This window comes from Littorina saxatilis, linkage group LG5, assembly GCF_037325665.1.
Source record: "Littorina saxatilis isolate snail1 linkage group LG5, US_GU_Lsax_2.0, whole genome shotgun sequence".
NCBI lineage: Eukaryota > Metazoa > Mollusca > Gastropoda > Littorinimorpha > Littorinidae > Littorina > Littorina saxatilis.
The window spans coordinates 42180851-42202893 of NC_090249.1; the positions used below are offsets into that span (position 1 = coordinate 42180851).

Genomic DNA, 22043 nt, shown 5'->3' on the forward strand with positions numbered 1-22043 from the left:
ATAAAGTCTTAATTCAGAGACGTGGGAGAAAAATCGGAAAGCCAGGATAGGTGGTTCGCCACCCGCATTGAACGGAGAGAAGTGGAGTTCTTTCCGTTAATATACGCCATTAGTTCCAAGCCAGTCAAAGTGACACAAAACGAAGACGCTGAACCCCTATGGAATCTAGACCAAATCCAGAGTTGGGGCAGAAGCCCCTGAGCGTCTCAATGATTCCCTTACAGTAGACACCCGTGTGGCTCGAGTGTAAAAACGGCGCCCTCTTGCCAGCCCAAAGGACTGGCAACCAAGATTGAATGGGCCCATAATGTGCGACCAACAGGCCGCTCAAAGTAAAATCGAGAGTATTATCCGGGAACAGGGAGACGAACATTTAGCAGAAGGTGATAGTACCGAGAGGCAAAACTTCTATCAGCGACTTCTCCAAATTCACCAGAAGGAGTAGAAGCGCGTAGTGAGATAGGGTCCAATCCGAGTGGACATTCTTGGCCGACTGACTAGAGTCTGCCAATAAATACATAGAGCCTCTCAGAAAGGTACTTCACCGCTAAAAAGATCTCGTGGTGGTAAAAACCACATCAAAACCTCGCATGCTCGCTGTGGCAGTGATAAGGGGCGAGATGCCACCCCCTGCTTATTGAGATAAAAGACCACTGTGGTGTTGTCTGATTGAATCAACACATGTTCTCCCCTGACAAGAGGAAAGAAATCCGCAAGAGACAGAACTGCTTCGCTGGTGGAGAGAGAACCAACGGGAACGCCCTGCATGAGCAGTGGTGTGAGAATCCCAAGATTGGTTGTGTCTGTGAACCAGTCAAGAAAAGACACTAACATGTTCCAGCTCTTCATTTGATTGCTTAGAAAACGAAACCAGAGCCCTGAAGATCTGAATAAAATATATGCACGATCTATATAAGTGACCCAACAGGAAGGGCCCCAGTGCCTCCCTCAATAAAGTGGAAGTTCTAATCGCCCCTCCAGCCGCTGTGGGAAAACACAGAGGCAGAGAGAAGAGTGGAGCCGAACGCTAAGACTCCAGTTGACAAGTGCCAAGAGTATGCATGAAAGCATGCTATTGTTTGCCCACTGAACCCTACCGCTAAATCGCCTCGAGGAGATAAAGTGGTTGGCGGGTATTTGGCAACGTGCCATGCCGAGAAGAAGATAAAAAACCAAAGCTGAGAACGGCCAGCTTAGCGCTTTTCTCTGATAAGAGAAGCTGAGGCCTGCCGTGGGCTTTCCCTTTTGCTGTGAGATTCTCTCTGTTAGAGAAGAGTCCGTGTGCAAATAAGAGGATTCGCAAAGAAGACCCTCGAGCAAGGAAGAGATTTAAGTCTCACCGACAGAACAATACTGTCGGCCGAGGCCTTTTCCCAGACGAACAGCAAAGCTAAACCCTTTGTATATGTGTCCCGACAGAACACAAAGGCATCCCGTGAGTACGAAACCGCACAAGGGAAAGAACGAATCAAAGTCTTGTACCAAGACGCGGATAACAGACAGAAGAGCGGCCACAATCTTCCACAGCCAGGAGATCATTGTTCTTGAAAACAGACAGTTTCTCCTTGCTATGAACGTTAAGATGTATGATCGACAAGTCCGGTGCAACCGGAAGCGGTTCCGTAGTACGAAGAAAAGAATAAACTAAGTTCTTAGGCTTGGTGTAACCTAGGACTACGGATATCGCTCAGCGAGTGAAGCGTTACTTGCGCGGGTGACGCAAGCGAAAGCAACGCCGCATCGCTGCCCACAAAGGAAGTGGTGGAAAAGGAGAATCATATGAGAAAACTTCCCCAAGTTAAAATTCTAGAGCCAGACAAGAAAGCGTCCCTGCGTGTGTAAACCGCAAGTGCGTACAACCGTGCCACGACTGACATTTGTTCGGCTGAAACCTTAGCCAAAGAGGCCAGGAGTATGGGGACGTCTTTCACGCTAGAGTCGTTTCGAAATACGAAAGGATCCGACGACACCGCGATCGACCGCGAAAGAGATCGAAGAAGTGTCTCTGAAAGAGACGCAAGTTCCAACGAGTATCTTCCCGTCTCATCCAAACCAAGTAATGCGCCTTCAGAGTAAGCACAATGTTTGTCCAAACGATAGACATCCTCTCTGAGATTAGCCGACTCCGGAGTGACCTGAAGCGGTGCACTCGGCAAAGCGTAAGTCTCAATAAGACTGTGATGACGACGGGAGAGAGCAAACTTGCGTGAATGAAACGAAGTGCTCGACTTCCGTAACTGGTCTGAGGCAAGCCATGGCTGAGCAGCATCAGGAGCCTGACCGTGTGCAGCCAGTAAAGGCACAGTATCCACAGGCAAGCTATTCTCAGAACCCGAAGTTCTAGCCAGCACCCTGGAAAGTTCGTAAGCAACAGAAGGAGACTCGCTAAAACGATATCCCTGAACTTCCATTAAAGCAGGGCGGAAATCACCCACCACTGAGGGTGGTGGTGCCGCAGAGCTTGTCATAGCTGTCACCCCTTCAGCGAAGTACTTGGCAGACACCTGAGCTGCAGTAACCATAGCTGGTTTAAGTCTGAGTGACAACTTGACATCAACTTCCTCCTCAGAAACTGAGTGAGAATCGTCGAACTCCGAATCTGCTGTGGCCGGACCGTGAAAGTCACTGTGACTAGCTGCGTCACTAAAACGATCCACCACAGGCGAGGCTGATTGCAAAACGGAAGAACCGTGCAAAGCCTGCCCGAAAGCAGCTTCCTGCCCAGAGGGAGGAAGTTGAGACTTGTTTACATTCACCGGAGACATACCAGTCTGCCTGTGAGTACAACTGTCTCGTTGTCCGGTGTCGACCCCCCGTGAGTTCCGCTTGCTAAGAGCGATAGCCTCTGGGAAAGTCGAACTTTCACCCCCCGGCCGTGGCGGGGGGGCTACTAGTTCCGGCCCAACTTGTTGTCCGGTGTCGACCCCCCGAGTTCCGCTTGCTAAGAGCGATAGCCTCCGGGGAGTCGTACTTTCACCCCCCGGCCGTGGCGGGGGGGCTACTAGTTCCGGCCCAACTTGTTGTCCGGTGTCGACCCCCCGAGTTCCGCTTGCTAAGAGCGATAGCCTCCGGGGAGTCGTACTTTCACCCCCCGGCCGTGGCGGGGGGGCTACTAGTTCCGGCCCAACTTGAACACTTTCACCAGAGAACCTGGCTACCGGTGAACTTGACTAACCTGTAGAGCGTGAAAGCTCCTCGTATGAAGTAAACACACTCCTCTGCGTGCACGTCAGCCGAAGTGACTGTGCATGAAGGCGGAACCTCGATGCGTGACAACAAGCCGCGTCGCCCACTCCCGCCGGGAGCGAGCACAAAATCGACGAATGGCAACATGTTATACATTTGGGTCGAAAACATCTCAAAAAAGGGAAGAAAAACCATCTTTAACACAAGTATTCTTTCCCACTGTGTTTGCCTTGGCTGAAGTAACCTAAATTTAACCTGCTTCAGCACCGGCATGATTGGACTCATAGGGTCCGAAATTTAACAGACATTCTTTCTTTCTTCTTTATATAGTGTTTAAAGCCATATGTACTCGATGACTATACACACTAATTGCTTTACCCACAGCTGGAGACATGCTAAATTAAGTTCCCTGCAAGATATTGCAATTTTATTTTGATCTAGATCGTCCTATTTATCTAGATTTGCCACAGAGGTAGCGTTGACGCAAGGGAAATACCTCCGCGTCTTTGTTGACATCCTCACTTTTTCAGAGGCTAGAACAAGCTGTAAAACAAGTATATGGTCGGCGCATGGCGACATATCGTCATTACATGGTCTTATGGTGCGTTTGACATCGATTATAGACAAACTACACTTTGTAAACACGGGAGCGCGTACATATGCCTTTAACGTCGTTTTCAACCATTCAAGGCTATTTAACAGACGTAGTAGTAAGAGAAGCTGGGTCAAGAACAGAAATGGTAGTGCCTTTGCCTTTCTCTTTATGCGAACTTAATAGGAGAAACCTCAGCAGCTACTGACTAGTCTGTGGTTTCTATTTCTCCTTGTCAGCCATTGCTGACAAAAAACCAGTCTGAGTTATGATATTGATAAACAACAACCAGACCGAACAACGGAGAAAGAAACAAACGCAAGCAAAAGCAAACAATTAGAACGAGCTCACCCAAACTTGTGCATGAGAAGCAGGGACCTGTAGACGGGGTGAAACACTGTCCAGAAGACAGTAGGCTAAAAGCCTGCAGCGTAGTGTAAAAAGCGTCCGAACTACTTGGTGACTGAAGTGGGAGTGAGGTTTCAACATGGCGGCGGTTGAGTCACGCATGATAGGTCACGTGACGGTATGACCTCGACTCTTGTATAGCTTGGGTTAGAGGTCAAGGCCGTTCTTTTTTAGGGGGTTGCTTCCCCTTTGGGGTGAAGCGTAGTTCAGTGTCCTAGCACTTTAACTGAAGTTAATGCTTTCTATGTGAGTTGCGTAAGAATATGTAATTTAATACAGAGTTACAGGACTGAAGTGGCACTTTAAAGGAGAAAGAGCACCGACCTATTTATTTGATACAAGGCTCCCCTTTGGGGCCTCAAAAGCACCAAGTCATTTTCATAGACTCTCTCAAGCAATAGGCAGATGTTTACGACGCCGTGGCATAAAGGGTGTGGTTGTTTACATTGATGATTTTCTGCTGATTGCACCGACTCGAGAAGAGTGCAATAACGCTTTGCATTGCCTGATAAATCTCGTTCGGAGATTTGGTTTTCATATCAGCTGGAACAAGGTTGTTGGACCCACTCAGCGCATTACATTCCTAGGTATAGAGATAGACACACGTGATTGCACTCTGTCATTGGGAGAGCAAAAGTTGGCAAAGGTTCATCAGCAGCTCGATGAATTTTCAAAGAAGAGACGTGCAAGTAAGCAGCAATTGCAGCGCTTGGCTGGACTCTTAAACTGGGCTTGCCAGGGAATCCGCGGAGGCAAATTTTTCTTGCGGCGCATCCTGGACGCTATAAAGCCCCTGCGGCAGCAGAATCACAAAACAAAACTCAGCAGCGAGTTTCATAAAGATGTGCAGTGGTGGTTGGCTTACCTGTGCACATTTAATGGTGTAATTTATTACAACAGAGGCGAAACTCATCATGTGCATGTCGATGCGTGTGGAAAAGCGTGTGGGGTGTTTTGCAGAGGGGACTGGCAATACTCTGTGTTTCACGTGGACACACCGGCCGCCAGCGAGCTTCACATCAACTATAAAGAGCTATGCGCCGCAATACAAGGCATTGAAAGATGGGCGCAGACTTGGACAAACAGCGTTGTGATAGTGCACACAGACAACAGTGTAACCAAAGCAATCATTAACAAAGGGAGAAGTAGAAACCCATACATGAACTGTTTATTGAGGAAACTGTTCTGGCTCAGTACGAAGCATAACTTTTCAGTCAGAGCCATACATGTACCGGGTTTGGTGAACACTCTTCCAGACACTATTTCCAGGCTTCATGAGGCAGGAAACTGGGAGAAATTGTGTGTGTTGCTAAGAAACTGGTCGCATAGGGCTGAATGTGTTAGTTCCGACTTAAGCAAACATATGTCAAAAGATTCATTTGTGTTTCTTGTGCAGGAGAGGCAAAGACGTTTGAAGAAGAACTAAACGGGGAACTCGCCGGGTTTAGAAGCAGTACTTTTGCTGACAATACTGTGAAGACAATTAAAACTCACTTAAAATCCTATATGGATTTTTGCATTAGGATGAGCATCCCCCCTGTGCCGGTGACTAAGAGAACTGTAGCTCTCTATGCCACGTATTTAACCCGAAGGCTCAAGCCTTCCTCTGTGAAACAGCATATTAACATTATTCGAATAATGCACCTTACTAGACCAGATCCCTCAACTCACCTTAGATTTTTACAGAGTAACTTTTTGTAGGGCCTTGCCCAAGTAAACTCCCGTCCACGTTCTTTTGGGTTGGTAGGAGCTCAAAGTTCGCCCCTTTCTATTGGGTGCTAGTTTTAAATTTGTTAAACCCCAAGTGTTCTTAAATAATATGTGATTTTTGTCCCTATGAAATTAAAAAACTTGCCTTCGGTTTTTGACACCCAAAAGGAACTTCTTGTCACATGAATTTTATGGTTGTGGTTGTGATGGTGTGTGTGTGTGTGTGTGTGTGTGTGTGTGGGTCTGTATGTGTGTATGGGTGTGTATGGGTGTGTGTGTGCGTGTGTGTGTGTGGGTGTGAGTTAATGTGTTGTATCCTTCTATGAGTGCGTGTGTGTGAGCGTGCTTGGTTGCGTAAAAGTACTAGTTTAAGTGTTATTTAGTATAAATATAATTTAAACTCTCTTTTTACTGTGCCTGTGACTGGTGGGTACCACCAGTCACAACCCCTCGGTCTGCATGCTTTTATGGTGCATTTGTGTCTTAAATTGTGAGCTGATGTCAGGTATGTTTGACTGACCAGCAGTGGGCCGCTCACTTGGCTTTTTACCTGCGCCCGCGTCGCAGCAGCGCTTTTCACTTGCTCTTACCGCCTCTGCCCCATCCACCTCCCTTGTTTGTTATAGCTGGCTGCGCTTTTTCATAAATTTGTACCGAAGGATTATGTATACGTTCTGTGAAATATTATGTGTACCTTATATGGAAAACGTATTGTTGTTATTGTGTAATAGGGGTGCTAGTTTTAAATTTGTTAAACCCCAAGTGTTCTTAAATAATATGTGATTTTTGTCCCTATGAAATTAAAAAACTTGCCTTCGGTTTTTGACACCCAAAAGGAACTTCTTGTCACATGAATTTTATGGTTGTGGTTGTGATGGTGTGTGTGTGTGTGTGTGTGTGTGTGTGTGGGTCTGTATGTGTGTATGGGTGTGTGTGTGTGTGTGAGTGTGTGCGTGTGTGTGTGTCGGTGTGAGTTAATGTGTTGTATCCTTCTATGAGTGCGTGTGTGTGAGCGTGCTTGGTTGCGTAAAAGTACTAGTTTAATGAAAGCTTATATGACGCAAACCAATGTCAAGCTTACAGAGCCTCAAAATCATGATTCGAGTACCAGCCACCATAAAGGCAATATTTCACCTTCCCTTCACTCATATTTTGCTCCAATAATTTAACTGCAGCACACCATGCAGTGTCCACCTAGGCAGCCACATTTTATCTTCAGAGAAAGCTGACTCACCCTGGCATCCATTAGGCCCAAGATTCCAGTGTCCAGGCAGACACTTGTCACACTGTGCACCCTGCACGCCAGGCTGGCACTCGCAGCTACCGGTCCTCAGGTCGCACTGAGGTGACACTGACCCCATTCCACAGTCACAGTCCCGACACCCTGTGCAGTACTCATAGCCCCACGTGTTAGACTGCAAACACAAAGAGAAAGAAATTTAATTACAAAAAGAGAAAGAAATTTAATTACAAAGTGCAAAAAGAAAAATAACAAAACAAAAACGTCTCACATATGCCACACCTGTCTTTCTTTCTGGAAACACATTTGGAATGCTGAATAGAGTTTTCTTTTTTTCTTCCCTCTTACACTTATGTTTGTTTTCAAATTACATCATTGCTCAGACTGAAATATTTTCACACACTAGTCGCTCATGTTTTTAGTCTTATTTCATTTCTCCTCTCGCCTGTGCAACGTACACATAGACAGAAGACAACAAAACTACACATAAAAACTACTCACTGCACATTGGTCACATTCCGATCCCACCACATTTGGTTTGCAGTTGCAGACGCCAACATTTTTGTCGCAGCTTTCTGACCCACATATGTCGCAGTCGCAGGCTGCAATCAAACACAAAGACATTTTGTAGTTCAACCTCCCCTTGAGAACAGAGTATGACTGCCTAAAATGTCTGGGACAACAACAAAAAACGACCATACACGTTAAAAGAAAAGCATACTCGTGAAAAAAGTGCACATGGGCATAGCCGTCCATGAGCGCAAAAAAAAAATAGTTCAACCTGACAAGCCTGACATTTGAGGAACTTCACTTTAGTTTAAGAATGATTTGATAAACATGAAATACTGTGGAACCCCCCTTGTAAACTCCCTCCCCCTGGGTTAAGTCCTCCCACCTTTAGAGACCTTGTTTTATCAGATTATTTGCTCACAACTTCTGTAAATGTACCCCCATTTCAAGACTACCTCTGTTTATTCTCAGATGTTTGGAGGTCTTACAAAAAACACAAAGGGGAGGGGGGGGTCCACTGTACTAAACATAGTCTTTCAAAATTGCAACAGTTTGAGATTTCTTACTCTGCCGAACACAATCCCAACTCTGCTTAACACTAACGATTCACAACACAACTCACCAGCGCAGTCTTTGCGGCCGACAGCATCCCCCCAGTACCAGTCCTCGCACATTTCACAGTTGGCACCGGATGTGTTGTTCTGACACAAGAGACACGCACCGCTGAACCGGTCGCACGCCCTGAAGTTGGTGACATCGATGTTTCCGCTGCATCCGCACGGTTGACAGTAGCTACCCACCTCACGAGGGTTGCCGTAGTAACCTGGGGCACAGCTGTATAGAAAAGTGGTTTTTTTTTAAAACTTTTGTATGTGTTTTTGGCTGTTGTTAGCTCAGGGTGCTCCTTCAAATCAGCGCAGTTAGATCTGAAAACTCTCTCTTACTCTTCTTCTCTCTTTCATACACACACTTTCCTTTTGCTTTAGCATGCCAAAGACTGCATCAAAAATGAAGCATCTGTTTCTCACGGATTCCCCACAGGAATGTCTTTGAAAGTATTAAAAATCTGCTTGAACAAGGTAGGCTAATTATTTTCCACACAAAAATGTAATCTTTACACACATATTTCTTGGAATAATAGGCCGTGAAAAGTAGGATATGCGCAGAAATGGCTGCGATCTGCTGGTCGATGTGAATGCATGATGTATTGTGTAAAAAAAAAAAATCCATCTCACACGGCATAAATAGATCCCTGCGCCTTGAGTCCGAGTCTGGAGATACGCGCGCGATATAAGACTTCATATAATAATTTCTAGCGTTAAAGATTTCTTTCAACTGTCAAACCTGCCCTTGCAACCACCTCTCGACAACGACCACCTGCCCACACAGACCCACACAAAGGATCCCCAACAAGTCTTTTTTCTATGTAATTCACCTTTCCATAGCAATCACCTGTCTATAACAACCACGTTTGGTCGGTCCCTTGTGTGGTCCTTACAGGCAGGTTTGACTGTTTTACCGATTGTAGCAGGAATTGAAACAATCTTTGCCAACTTAAAAGCAATACCAACCTTTCACAGGTGGGCCCGTAGTAACCAGGAATGCATGTACAGTAGGTCCGCAGTCCATCCTCCGCTAGACGACACTCAGTGGCAAAGCTGTCATGATAAAACACAGTTTGAGATTAGTCCTTCCCTCATAAAAACCTTTCTTTTTCTGTTTGTTTCGGTTTGTGAGTCGTACAGAGTGAATCGTTAATCTGTAGTTCTTCTTTCTGTTCTGTCGTCTGTCTTCTTCTTTTTTTCAGATTTTTGTGCCCGAGTCCTCATATTTATTCCGTATTCTTCGTTCATACGTGAGTACAGTATTTTTTGGTCTTTTTATTTATCGCTCTCACGTGCAGTCCCCGTTGTTCCTCTGCTTTCTTTTGCATTTCTTCAGAATGCACAGATAAGAGGTACGATTCTTCTCTCATGCTATGAAAATCTTTTCTTTTTGGAATTCTTTCAATTGAAATGCTTACATAAATGGGTGGTGTCTGTTGAATTGAATGATCAAGCCAAATTCATTCTGATAAGGACATGCATGCTTGTAGAGCTATTTCACATCACCTATTACACAGACAGATCTGAAGAAGAAAAACAATCCTAGCCATGCACAAAGCAGATACAAACATTTGTTTTTCTTTCCAAAACCTGTTCCTCATGATCAGACCTGACAAGACAATGCTTTTAAAAATGCAAGCATCTTGTGTTAAAATTGAAAACCCTGTTACTATGGAACCCCCTTTTAACTCTTTCTGGACAGATGCCAGATTGTTCCGGTAGTGAAATGTGTCACTTAGCACCTAATACCGGAATTTTATGGTTACTATGCTACAGTCTAAAAATCTTGCTACTATCCACTAAATTCCACCCGATCCGTGTTTTCAATGCTGAGGCTGTTGCTGTTGCTTGCCGGTTTCCGGCACGTGTGTTGATCAAATGAGAGTGTGTTTTTTTAAGATGTGAGGCAATGTAGTCCAAATAGGGTTAAGACCTTTAAAAACAAATCACAAAAAAAAATCATGTTTTAAAAATGAGGTTATCAACAAAAATCTATGAAAAATTAAGGTATTAAAAGGGAGGGGGGAGGGAATCTTAAATTGGGGGTGGGGTTCTTAACATAGAGATTCCACTGTATAACTGTTAATCCTGTAATATATTTCAACCCATATGAAAACAGTGTGAAAGCAGTACTGACTTGTTGGAGGCCAGAGGGAGAGGGCAGGAGCAGATCTGGCAGGGTCCCCTGGACGGGTCGCCATAGTAACCCGGTAGACACTGCTCACAGTTGGGGCCAGTGGTGTTGCCTCCACAGTTCTGGGACAAGGCAACATTGCACAATAACTCAACACTTCTCATTGGTGAATAAGGACAAAAGAACAGTTTTAATGATACAATTTGTGAAATTGTAATGCAATGCAGAATTAACCAAAGATGCGAATTTAGTCAAAACTGCAATGTTTACAAAATAAGGTTAATCCCCAATATAATAAAATTGAAAAGCACTATTACATCAGTAATGAGCCCCTTGTATATTTTTCCACAATCCTTTCTTTATTAATACAACATATCAGAAACTATCAATTTAAAAAAAATATTTTTAAAGTAGATCTACAAAAAGACAATAGTTGAAGGTTCTTCCTTCACATTCCACATTTGTGTTTTAATCATTCACAAACACTCTGCTTCACTCTGATCACAGACTTACAAAGCACTCTCCTGTGTTGACGTCACAATTGTCTGAGTGTCTGTTGCAGTTACAACTGATGCAGATGCCCAGGTAAGGACTGGAGCGAGATCGGTAATTGCCTGGTGCACACTCCTGCCAACACAACAAATCATTTTGTGTTTTGACTTTTTTAAACAAATTTTTTCAAAGTTAAATAAAACAACAACAAAATGAGGAAAAACAACTAAAATAATCTGTCAATAATAGGTTTATGATCACAGCCATGTTATCTTATTCAATCTCATTTTACCAAACATCTTTCGGTTTCACACACACACACATGCGCGCACACACACACACACACACACAAATGCATGCACGCACGCACACACACACACACACACGCACACACACAGCATATGCACACAGACACATAGCCAAACTGTAAGGCTTCTTTTTAAGCCTACTGTCTATATGATACTTACCGAGACAGTACTATTCTTGCACATTATCTATTATAGGCCGAAAAAATTGGACAAAACGCTGAGTGGGTACAATTATCTCCCATAACCATGCGCCACCGTGGATCCCAAGCACTGTCCGAGTGCTTCCCCCTTACAGGATGTAGGTGGCGCGTCCTCTTTCTTTATGAGCTGCAGACCCTCAAAAAGCCCATAACATATCAAGAGGGGAGGCGGGAGGGAAACTCTAATAGTACTGTCTCGGTAAGTATCATATAGACAGTAGGCTTAAAAAGAAGCCTTACAGTCAATATAACACTTACCTCGACAGTACTATTCTTGCACAGAATACCAGAGTGGTGTGAGGGTGATATGTAGAGTATTAAACTCCTTAATCAAAATCACTTAAATCCAAGGATTAAGATACCCAGGCAATTTTCGAACAGTACTACCGTAAAAGAAAATATACCCAAGAAACATACCTTAGACTGACGTGACCATGCTAGCAACCACTGCTGTGTGGTGAACTCAATGTCAAAGTCCAGGCCACTCAAAGCTTGAATACCACTGAGTCTACGGCAAGTGGCTAAAGCGATGAGGAACAATTAGTCTTAAAAATCAGCAACTTGATACTGATGCCTGCCAGGGGTTCAAACTCATTGCTACGCAGGAGTTTGAGGACCAGAAAGACATCCCCCTTGGGAAATGAAACCAGAGGTTTAGACACCGCTGCATTGCTAATACCCGAAAGGACATTAGCGATGAGGGAGGACCTGATCAAGTGTTCAGTTCTGCGACCAGTAGCGGCCGCAATCGTGGAAGCGATGGCAGATCTGTATCCAAGAAGAGTCTTAGAAGAAAGACTCTTCTTTTGATACACTTCCACCAGGAAGTTGGCCAAGTCCTGTGTTGAGGGATAAAGCGGCTTTATCCCCTTGGACAAGGCGAAGGTGGCCCAAGCTCTCCAGCGTAAGTCGTAGAGCTGATTAGTTGATCGCCTCTTAGCGTTCAAGGAAAACTCTACTGAACTCTTGTGCAATCCTAGTGCAAGCAGTTTGGAGCGCACAAGAGCCATGCGGTCAAGCACAGACTCTCTGGACGTGGATGAGGGAGGCATGATCGAGGCTGGAGCAGACCTCCCCCGTCCAGATCCAGAGGTAGAGGGTCTACGTGGGTGAGACCGCGAAGATCTGGAAACCACGGAGCTGTTGGCCAGTAAGGCGCGACCAAAATCAGTCTTGGTCGTTCCTGCAGATATTTTGCCAGCACCCTCGGAATCAGAGATGTCGGGGGATAGGCGTAAGCATCGAGGAGCCTCCACAAGAGAGTGAATGCGTCCAAGTGGAACGCATTCATGTCTCGAAAGGGGCTGACGTACCTGGGAAGCCGAGCGCTGAATCGAGTTACGAACAGATCGATCAGAGGACGGTCCCACCTTGCCCACAGACGCTGTAGAACGTTGTGAGCGATGGTCCATTCTGTGGAGAGAACCTGATCGCCCCGACTGAGAATGTCGGCCAGGGCGTTCAGTTTCCCCGGAACGAACTGGACTGACATCCGGACCTGATTGGTCTGGCACCAGAGCAGAATCTCCTCCGCCAACAGGGAGAGGGACCGAGAATTGGTGCCCCCCTGGTGGCGAAGGTAAGCTAAGCATGTGGTGTTGTTGTCCCCGTTGAAAATCAGAGGGGCCAAGGACAGGCCGAATGGGAGGGCCCGAAACTCGAACACCGTGCCCTCCCAAACGAACCAGAGCAGATGTCGGTACCCCAGGGCCACCAGGATGTGGAAGTAAGCATCCTGGAGGCCCCAGACATGGCCCAATCGTTTGGCCGGATGGCCAACCGGACCGACGAAGGGGTTTCCATCTTGAACTTGCACCTGTGAAGGTACAAGTTCAAGGTGGAGAGGTCCAACACCGGCCTGAACCGGCCGTCCTTTTTGGGGACGGTGAACAGGCGGGAGCAGAACCCCAGAGAAGGCTGAGAAAGGGGGTAGACCGCCTTCTTCTCGACCAACGAGTTCACCTCGTCCTGAAGAGCCTGCCATCTGGCAGGCTCTCGAGGAGGGGGGAACGTCCAAGGTAGAGCGGACAATGGAGGTTGTGACGACAGCGGTAGAGAAAACCCCGACCACACCACCCTCAAGAAAAACTGGTTGGAGACCAGTCTGCCCCACATGCCGCGGGCCCGAAAAAAGGAAACCGCCGGACGAAAGAGGGGCAACTTGAGGGGGCGTCAACGTAGGGCCGGGACTCACTGAAAATTCTGCTGGCGGGCAGGCGCAGGCTTGCGACCACCCCCCCTGGTGGTGCTGCTTCCCCTTACCTGTCTGAGCACCCTTCGTCTTGCTTGGGAACGCAACAGGCGCCTAAGAGGAGGAAGAAGGAGGCAGTGAAACTGGCTTCTTCTTCTTCTTCTGAGGCTGGGAGCTGGAGGTGACTGTAGCACTTCTCTTACTCCCCGCCGCCGTCGCCGAAGCAGCGAGGCCAACCATCAGAGAATCAGTGTTCCTCTGGCGTGTGGACTCCACCACAGAACGAACAGTGTCCGGATGAAAGAGGGAAGAAGGCTGAGGAAACGTGTTCCTCAGACTCTTCCTCATATCCGGAGGCACTATAGAAGTAGGCAGAAAATGATCACGGAACAGGGCCAATAAAGTGGACCCGTGTTCCAATGGCCAATTCTGCCGCAGACGTCACGCACGATCGCACGGCATGCAAAGCCCGATCCACTCGAACCGTGTCAAGGACCCGAGTGGAATCGGACTCTGCCCGATTGGGAGGGTCCAACAGTGTGGACAGCGTGCTCATCCATGTCAAGGCCTGTGATTGGGCCTCGACTGTGGAAGAAACGGTGGCCTCAAGATTGTGGAACGAAGCAGAGCTCAGTTCCACCTTCTTGACCGAAGGCACCTCCCCAACGAACACATCACCGTCAGTCCCACCCTAAACACTCGAAGTCTGGAAAGGGAGAGTTCGAGAGTCAAAGGGAAAAGGGAGGGACGAAACAGATTGGACACGAGGAAACAGTGGAGGTGCGCCTCCCGAAGGAAAGCATGGCACTGAACCCGCGTCCTCCCGAGGAACATAGGTCGCGTTTGCACGTGAATCTGTACTCCTCAGGCGATGTGCTGCCGCTTCCACCGTGGCACTTAGACTAGGGTGGAACGCGAATTGCCGGCGGCCGGATCGTTCATAAAACGAGCCGCCGGCAGACGCGGCGTGAGCCTCCCGCGCCCGGGCCGAAGCGGACTCAAAGGACGAGAGGGCGTCTCAGGGAAGGACGTCCTGAAACTGTTCAAACGTCCTTCTAGCTGTGCGAGGACGAGCCTCCTGCCTCTCGTCCTCAGACCCCGGGTCCACGTCCTGTGTGTCAACACTAGACGACAGACGCTTAAGAGAGGCATCCGTGACGTCAAGACGCCGCGTGATGTCTGTCATGTACTGTTGGAAAGTACGAAGCATAGCTTCGGAAGTTCCATCAGAAACCGGCAAGGGTAGAGGTTCAGTGTTAACCTCAGGGCGACCCTGATCCTCCTCCCTATCGTCCTCCGACTCACTCTCCTCTTCACTTCCCGACAACTCCTCAAAAGCAGGAGTGTAGGGAGCTTGAGGGGGAAGAGCCGAAAGCGATGAAGCAGGCTGTGAAGAAACGCCCACAGAAGCAAGAGGCCGCGAAGACCCCTGCCCCAAAGACGAAACGTCTCCAGCAGCCGAAGGGGGAGAAAAACAACAACCCTGCGACTGTTGGGTCAGCCCAGCCAACGAACCCCCGCCATTTATAGACTGAACAGGAACCCATGGGGTCTGATCAGAAAAGAAATGGTCCGGTCCGGTCGGGGGTGCCGATCCGGTCCGGTAGGGTGGTCCGGTCCGGTGCCGTACCATCCGGAGGTCCCGTTCAGCACCGAACCATCGTACCCACAGAAGTGTTCGGGTGGTTAGGTCCGGACGTGGACATACCGTACCATCCGGACCCGTAGGTCCGGTGGTCCGGTTCGGTGCCAGACCATCCAGACCAACAGAGGTGGTCGGGTGGTCCCGCACCGGACCATCCGGACCCGTAGGTCCGGACCCGTAGGTCCGGTACCATCCGGAGGTCCTGTTCGGCACCGAACCATCCGTACGCACAGAAGTGTTCGGGTGGTTCGGTCCGGGCGTGGACGTACGTACCGTACCATCCGGACCCGTGCCAGACCATCCGGACCAACAGAGGTGGTCGGGTGGTCCGGACCGGTCCGGTGTTCCGGTCCGGTGTTCCGGTCCGGTCCCGTACCATCCGGAGGTCCCGTTCGGTACCGAACCATCCGTACCCACAGAAGTGTTCGGGTGGCTCGGTCCGGACGTGGACACACCGTACCATCCGGACCCGTAAGTCCGGTATGGTCCGGTTCGGTGCCAGACCATCCGGACCAACAGAGGTGGTCGGGTGGTCCGGTCCGGACCGGACCACCGGTCCAGCACCGGACCATCCGGACCCGTAGGTCCGGTCCGGTCCCGCACCATCCGGAGGTCCCGTTCGGCACCGAACCACCCGTACCCACAGAAGTGTTCGGGTGGCTCGGTCCGGACGTGGACATACCGTACCATCCGGACCCGTAGGTCCGGTTCGGTGCCAGACCATCCGGACCAACAGAGGTGGTCGGGTGGTCCGGACCGATCCGGTAGGGTGGTCCGGTGTTCCGGTCCTGTCCCATACCATCCGGAGGTCCCGTACGGCACCGAACCATCCGTACCCACTGAAGTGTTCGGTCCGGACGTGGACCTACCGTACCATCCGGACCCGTAGGTCCGGTGGTCCGGTATGGTCCGGTTCGGTGACAGACCATCCGGACCAACAGAGGTGGTCGGGTGGTCCGGTACCGGACCATCCGAACCCGTAGATTCGGTCCGGTCCCGCACCATCCGGAGGTCCCGTTCGGTACCGAACCATCCGTACCCACAGAAGTGTTCGGGTGGCTCGGTCCGGACGTGGACATACCGTACCATCCGGACCCGTAGGTCCGGCATGGTCCGGTTCGGTGCCAGACCACCCGGACCAACAGAGGTGGTCGAGTGGTCCGGTCCCGACCGGACCACTGGTCCGGTACCGTACCCTCCGGACCCGTAGGTCCGGTGTGTTCCGGTTCGGTGCCAGACCACCCAGACCAACAGAGGTGGTCGGGTGGTCCGGTCCCGACCGAAACACTGGTCCCGTACCGTACCATCCGGACCCGTAGGTCCGGGGGGTCCGGCAAGGGCCAGAGGTACTGTCCCGCACCGGACCCTAAGGTCCGGTACGGTCCCGTACCATGGGTCCCGTCCGGACCAAACCCGGAGGTCAAGTCCAGTCGGGACCCGTGGGTCCGGTTCGATCCCGACCCGTAAGCCTGGAACGTTCCGGACCCTTGGTCCGGACCATCCGTCACCCGAACACCAGACGCTAAGGAATGGCGTGGGGTCAAGACGGTCCGGTCGGAGGTGTCGGTCTGAGCAACAGAAACAATGTTCCCGTCGCCCTGACCATTCGACAGAAGTACCACGTTCTGTCGAACACCTCCACGTCCAGTAACTAGTCGGCCGGAGCGTTTCAAGAGGGACAGCCACCAGTCACACGGACGTCAGAGGGAACCGTAGTAGCAGTGGTCGTAGGCACGAAGCCTGAAACCCCTGCCCCCACAGGACCGCCCTGAACGGGGTCAATTCGCATCCCAACCCCAGCGGGGAGGGAATTCAGAGACCCCGTCATCTCCTCCGATCTCCCCCCCCAGGAGGCCGAAACTACTGTCAAAACAGCAGCAGACGACCCAGCGAGGGAGTTCAGAGGAGGACCCGTGTCCCTCCTGGCTTCCACAGCGGTGGAAACCGAGGAGGGCACAGGAGAGGCACCGGAAAAAGAAAGATTTTAATGCCAACTGCACCCGGTGTTCCCAGGCGGTCACCCATCCAAGTACTAACCGGGCCCGACGTTGCTTAACTTCGGTGGTCGGACGAGAACCGGTGTTTTCAACGTGGTATGGCCGTTGGCTGTCAAAACCTGAGTCTCTCCAGTAGCCCCTAGATCGGATTCACCAACCCCCAAAGAGGGTTGGGAATCGACCTGCCCCCGGATTCGAGCCAGGGGGGAGAAGGAAACCTTCCCCCCAGGCTTGAAACCGGGAGGAGCTGAAGCCTGAGACTGAGGGCCGGACAACGGCGTCGAAGGGGGGGAAGCCTGTTCCACTGAAGGAGAAGGAGAAAGAAGCTTTTTCTTTCCCCTCGAACTTCCCCGAACCTTCGACGGCGCAGCCCCGCCCGAAGTCCCAGGCTCAAGCCCAGCCTGTTTGAGCAAGCTCGCATTGAGCTTGCTCAAACAGGCTTTCTCCGCCCTCCCTCGCCGCAAACGCAAAGCGTTTGGGGAGGGAGAGTCGGAGCGCCGAAAGATCCCCTTCTCCGTGCGTAAAACATGACGCTGGGCGCCCGGAGAAGGGTTGCCCCCGGCAGACTCTGGTTCCGTAGAACCAGAGCCCAAAACAGGACGAGACATCCTACCTCGCCCTGTACGTACCCTTAAAGACCGAGAATTAACAAAATTCAAAGAAAATTTAGGTCAATACTCAAGTGAATGCGGCGAAACGAGAAGCAGACGACCGGTCACCACGAAGTAGGACGGGAGGCACGCCGAGTCCGCCACACAAAAACGGAGGCACAAGTTGAAGGAAACACAACGTAGCCTCAAGCCAGAAGTGGAATAACACACAATAATCCAACAGGTGATAGTCCACACAGAAAAGGAGCCTCTTAGTCCAAAATAATCCGGGAGCGTAGCAGAAACACAGCCGGTCTGACACGCGCGAAAAAAGAAAGAGGACGCGCCACCTACATCCTGTAAGGGGGAAGCACTCGGACAGTGCTTGGGATCCACGGTGGCGCATGGTTATGGGAGATAATTGTACCCACTCAGCGTTTTGTCCAATTTTTTCGGCCTATAATAGATAATGTGCAAGAATAGTACTGTCGAGGTAAGTGTTATATTGACAGACACACACACAGACACAGACACACATGCACAATACACCCACAACCACATAATTATGCACAGACACACACACAGACATAGACAGACAGACACAAACACTCACAACCACATATGCACACACACACACACAGACACATGCACACAGACACACATCCACACACACACATAACCACATATGCACACACACACACACACGCACACAGACACACATAACCACATATGCACACACACACACAAGACAGCAGCGTCCAGTCCCTACCTGACAGGAGGATCCCTGGTAGCTGTATGGACACTGGCAGCGCTCCACAGTGTTGGCTGGTTCTCCTGCTCCCGTCTCTGTGGCGTGCTCCATGCTCACCTCAGACAACCTGCAACATGCAGAGTTTCCCCTCTTAGCCATCCATCTTATTTTCAAGCCTACAAATGCATCATGTAACCAAGTGCACGAAGCACAACAATCAGATTTGGAGGCAAAGCCAGTCAAACAGGGTTAAGTATTTTAGAGCTGATTTAATAGCCCTACAAAAACTATACGCAGCCAGACCCCATCACGAACTGAACTCTACAATTGACAGGTGTCTAGCTGGCGACATAGAAGAAACGTCGAGCTACTATAACTAGCCTGCGCCCTTCGACGGCAGACAATTCAGAGTCCGCTGTGAAGGGTGAAGCAGTAGTCTCCCTGTCACAATCACACTGATTAACCTTACTCAAAAACACAAGAAAATTACCATTAGATATTGGAACATTTAGTTATAGCCAAAAAGGAAACATTCAAAGGTATGTCGACCAGATGGTCCTGATAGTGGACAGACATACAAATAATTATGAGACAAAGGAAATACCAATTATGAATAACCTTACATTTACACATTTCATTCAACGCTTCTACAGAGGAACACACACACACCCCCCCCCCCCCCTCCTCCTTTTACGACCCCAGAATTTAAGACGTTGCTTTTTCAAATGTTCTGCTCATAACCTCTGTATATCTACCTCCGTTTTAAGACTCCCTCGTTTACAAATCGGATTTTGTCTGAATTTTGTATAGGTCTGTAAAGGGGGTTCTACTCTATTTGATCTTGTCAGACTCCCTCCTGGTAAGATCTGATTTTCTCAGATTTTTTTTTTTAGGTCTTAATTCCACTGTATTTGATCTTGTCTGGCACTTGATTATGATTCTGTTTTGCAAAGCAAGGCATGACAAACCTGGTTTCGTCCACCCTGGTGTAGTAGGAAGCACGGATGTGCATGGCCTCCAAGTTGATCAGGATCATCATGAACTGCTCCCGCGACACCTCCGCTCCCGTGTCTTTGTGTTGGAAGTTGTACTGAAAACACGAGCAAATCAATGCTGAAAGCTCAAAGCTAGCTGGGTCACGGACACAGTCTGTATTTTGGAATCCATGCTCAGAGCGAGCAAACGGACACACAAACATAAACACACGCATGTATGCACAAACACACGCATGCGCACACACACACACACACACACACACATTCAGGAATTCAACACTGAAACCTAAAGTTCAGTGTTGGATCACATTCAGAAAAAGTTCAACACTGAGGTTGAAAGCTGGATCAGTTACAGTACAGTCTGAATTCTCAAAGCTGTGCTTCAAGCAAACACACATTCACATTTGTGCGTGCGAGTGAGCACACATACACACGCGACGGACTACTGACTGAGCTACATCCCCAAACCCGCATCTGCATTAGCTCAGGAGGACAAACGAGAAGAAGGAGGAGAAGAAGAAGAAGAGGAGACAAAGAAGAAGAATCAGCAGAAGTAATGGACAGAGAGGAAGAACTGGCACTGACCTCATACAGGGGAATCTCCATGACCATGGAGGCGCGATTCTGCGGTTGTCGTGGATGGTAGTGCGTTACGGTCATGTTGTTACCCTGCAGAGAAAAATACCAGCATTCATCAGCTAAATGTAAACAGTTTGATTTAAAACTAAAATGTGCAGGAGCAAGAAAGAGTGAGAGTACTGTGGCATCTGTGTTGGCGATGGTGTGCATGATGGTTCACACAGGAAGCACAGTACAGTGGAACCCCCCTTTTAAGACCTCAAATAATCTGAGAAAATCACGTCTCAAAAAGGAGGGAGTCTTAATATAGGAGTAAATTTACAGACGATATGAACAGAAAATCTGGTAAATCAAGAATGTATTGTTTTGTCAACAACCTACCTTTCTTGTTTTTTGATTGGGAAATCAAGGTCATAAAAAGGAGGAGTCTTGAAGGAAGGGGTCTTAAAAGGGGGTTCCACTGTATCTTTACAGTGATTTTGACCAAGACTCACCACAAGAATGACGTCAGGTCGGTACAGTCCTTCCGTTTCCTCATCTTCTGGCAGAATGAAGAGAACACCGAAAATCAGCTTGCCACCATAAGAGTTGATCTGAAAAAGACGAAAAAAATAACTGTGCGAATCGGCGGGGATGTAGCTCAGTCGGTAGCGCGCTGGATTTGCATCCAGTTGGCAGCTGTCAGCGTGAGTTCGTCCCCACGTTCGGCGAGAGATTTATTTCTCAGAGTCAACTTTGTGTGCAGACTCTCCTCGGTGTCCAAACACCCCCCCCGTGTGTACACGCAAGCACAAGACCAAGTGCGTACGAAAAAATCCTGTAATCCATGTCAGAGTTCGGTGGGTTATAGAAACACGAAAATACCCAGCATGCTTCCTCCGAAAGTGGCGTATGGCTGCCTAAATGGCAGGGTAAAAACGGCCATACACGCAAAAGCCGTGGGAGTTTCAGCCCATGAACGAACAAACAAACTGTGTGAATCAAGCTGCAAACAGGCAAAACAGCAACAGAAACCTTACTACAAGAAAATGTGTTTGGATCAAGACCTCCACTGGACAGTATGCAGACCTGCCAACCCTTGTGAAGCCACAAGTGTAGCATCTTACAATTTGTTGGAATTTTTAGCATAGCAAATTCTATCTTAGTCTAGCATTTTCTCAAATTTATTCAGATACGCTGAAAGCGTAGTGGTTGGCAGGTCTGAGTATGCACAGTTTGTCCGGCAAACCTGATTAATAATTTGATCCGTCTGCAATCGACATAAGGAGACTGAATCTTCTATTTTGTGTTCCCTCGTTCTCTCCACACCCTCTCTGTCTCACCTTATTTCCCAGGTAGGCGTCAGGTGCAACCCAGTAAATGGCTTCGCTGATGTCGAGCGTGTTGCCGGCAGCCTTGACGGCGATGGTGTTTCCTGCCTCAATCACATAGCCGTCCTCCTTCATGTTGGTAGCCTGCCAGCCGTCCATGCTGCTCACCTAGATAGGGGAATAAAGACAACACAGGTAAACTATCATGTCGTACGTTTGAGATTTTTAGCGCTAAAAGGTGGTCTAATAAACTACTGATTTAAAAGTAGTAAACACCAACCATTGAATGCTTGAATGGTGGAAGATTAGTGTTTTCAAATGGACAGGGGAAAAGACAATAAATAACATAAGTAAATTATCACACATGCCTTTTGAGATCTTTAGGACCAAAAAGCCCACCAGACAAACGGTTGATTTAAAAGTGTGTGTAGTAATCACAAACCAATGACTGCATTTAAAGTCAAAAAAGAATGTATGAGCTACCACCAGGGCAGGAAAATAAGGCAACAATATGAGTAAACTAAACACAAATCAATGACTGCATTGAAGACCGAAGAAGAGTGTATGAATTTTCACCTGGACAGGAAAAGGCAACCATCA

At 48.6% G+C, this 22043-nt stretch overlaps 1 protein-coding gene and 1 non-coding gene across 3 annotated transcripts in view; both read right to left on the bottom strand.

Moving 5' to 3' along the window:
- The window catches only part of LOC138967179 (laminin subunit alpha-like), a 168539-nt gene that overhangs the window by 101294 nt on the left and 45202 nt on the right, over positions 1–22043 (bottom strand). For both annotated transcript variants that reach the window (XM_070339694.1, XM_070339693.1), the window contains exons 32-42: positions 21456–21611; positions 20628–20726; positions 20140–20223; positions 19528–19649; positions 18578–18686; positions 10899–11012; positions 10389–10507; positions 9218–9304; positions 8269–8480; positions 7638–7738; positions 7131–7311 (exon numbers count right to left, since the gene is read on the bottom strand). In XM_070339694.1, the coding sequence (XP_070195795.1) occupies positions 7131–7311; positions 7638–7738; positions 8269–8480; positions 9218–9304; positions 10389–10507; positions 10899–11012; positions 18578–18686; positions 19528–19649; positions 20140–20223; positions 20628–20726; positions 21456–21611 (1384 nt within the window). The remainder of the gene's footprint in view (positions 1–7130; positions 7312–7637; positions 7739–8268; positions 8481–9217; positions 9305–10388; positions 10508–10898; positions 11013–18577; positions 18687–19527; positions 19650–20139; positions 20224–20627; positions 20727–21455; positions 21612–22043) is intronic.
- On the bottom strand, positions 17210–17328 carry LOC138967875 (5S ribosomal RNA). Its single transcript, XR_011456052.1, has one exon. It is a non-coding gene; the product is annotated as a 5S ribosomal RNA (ribosomal RNA).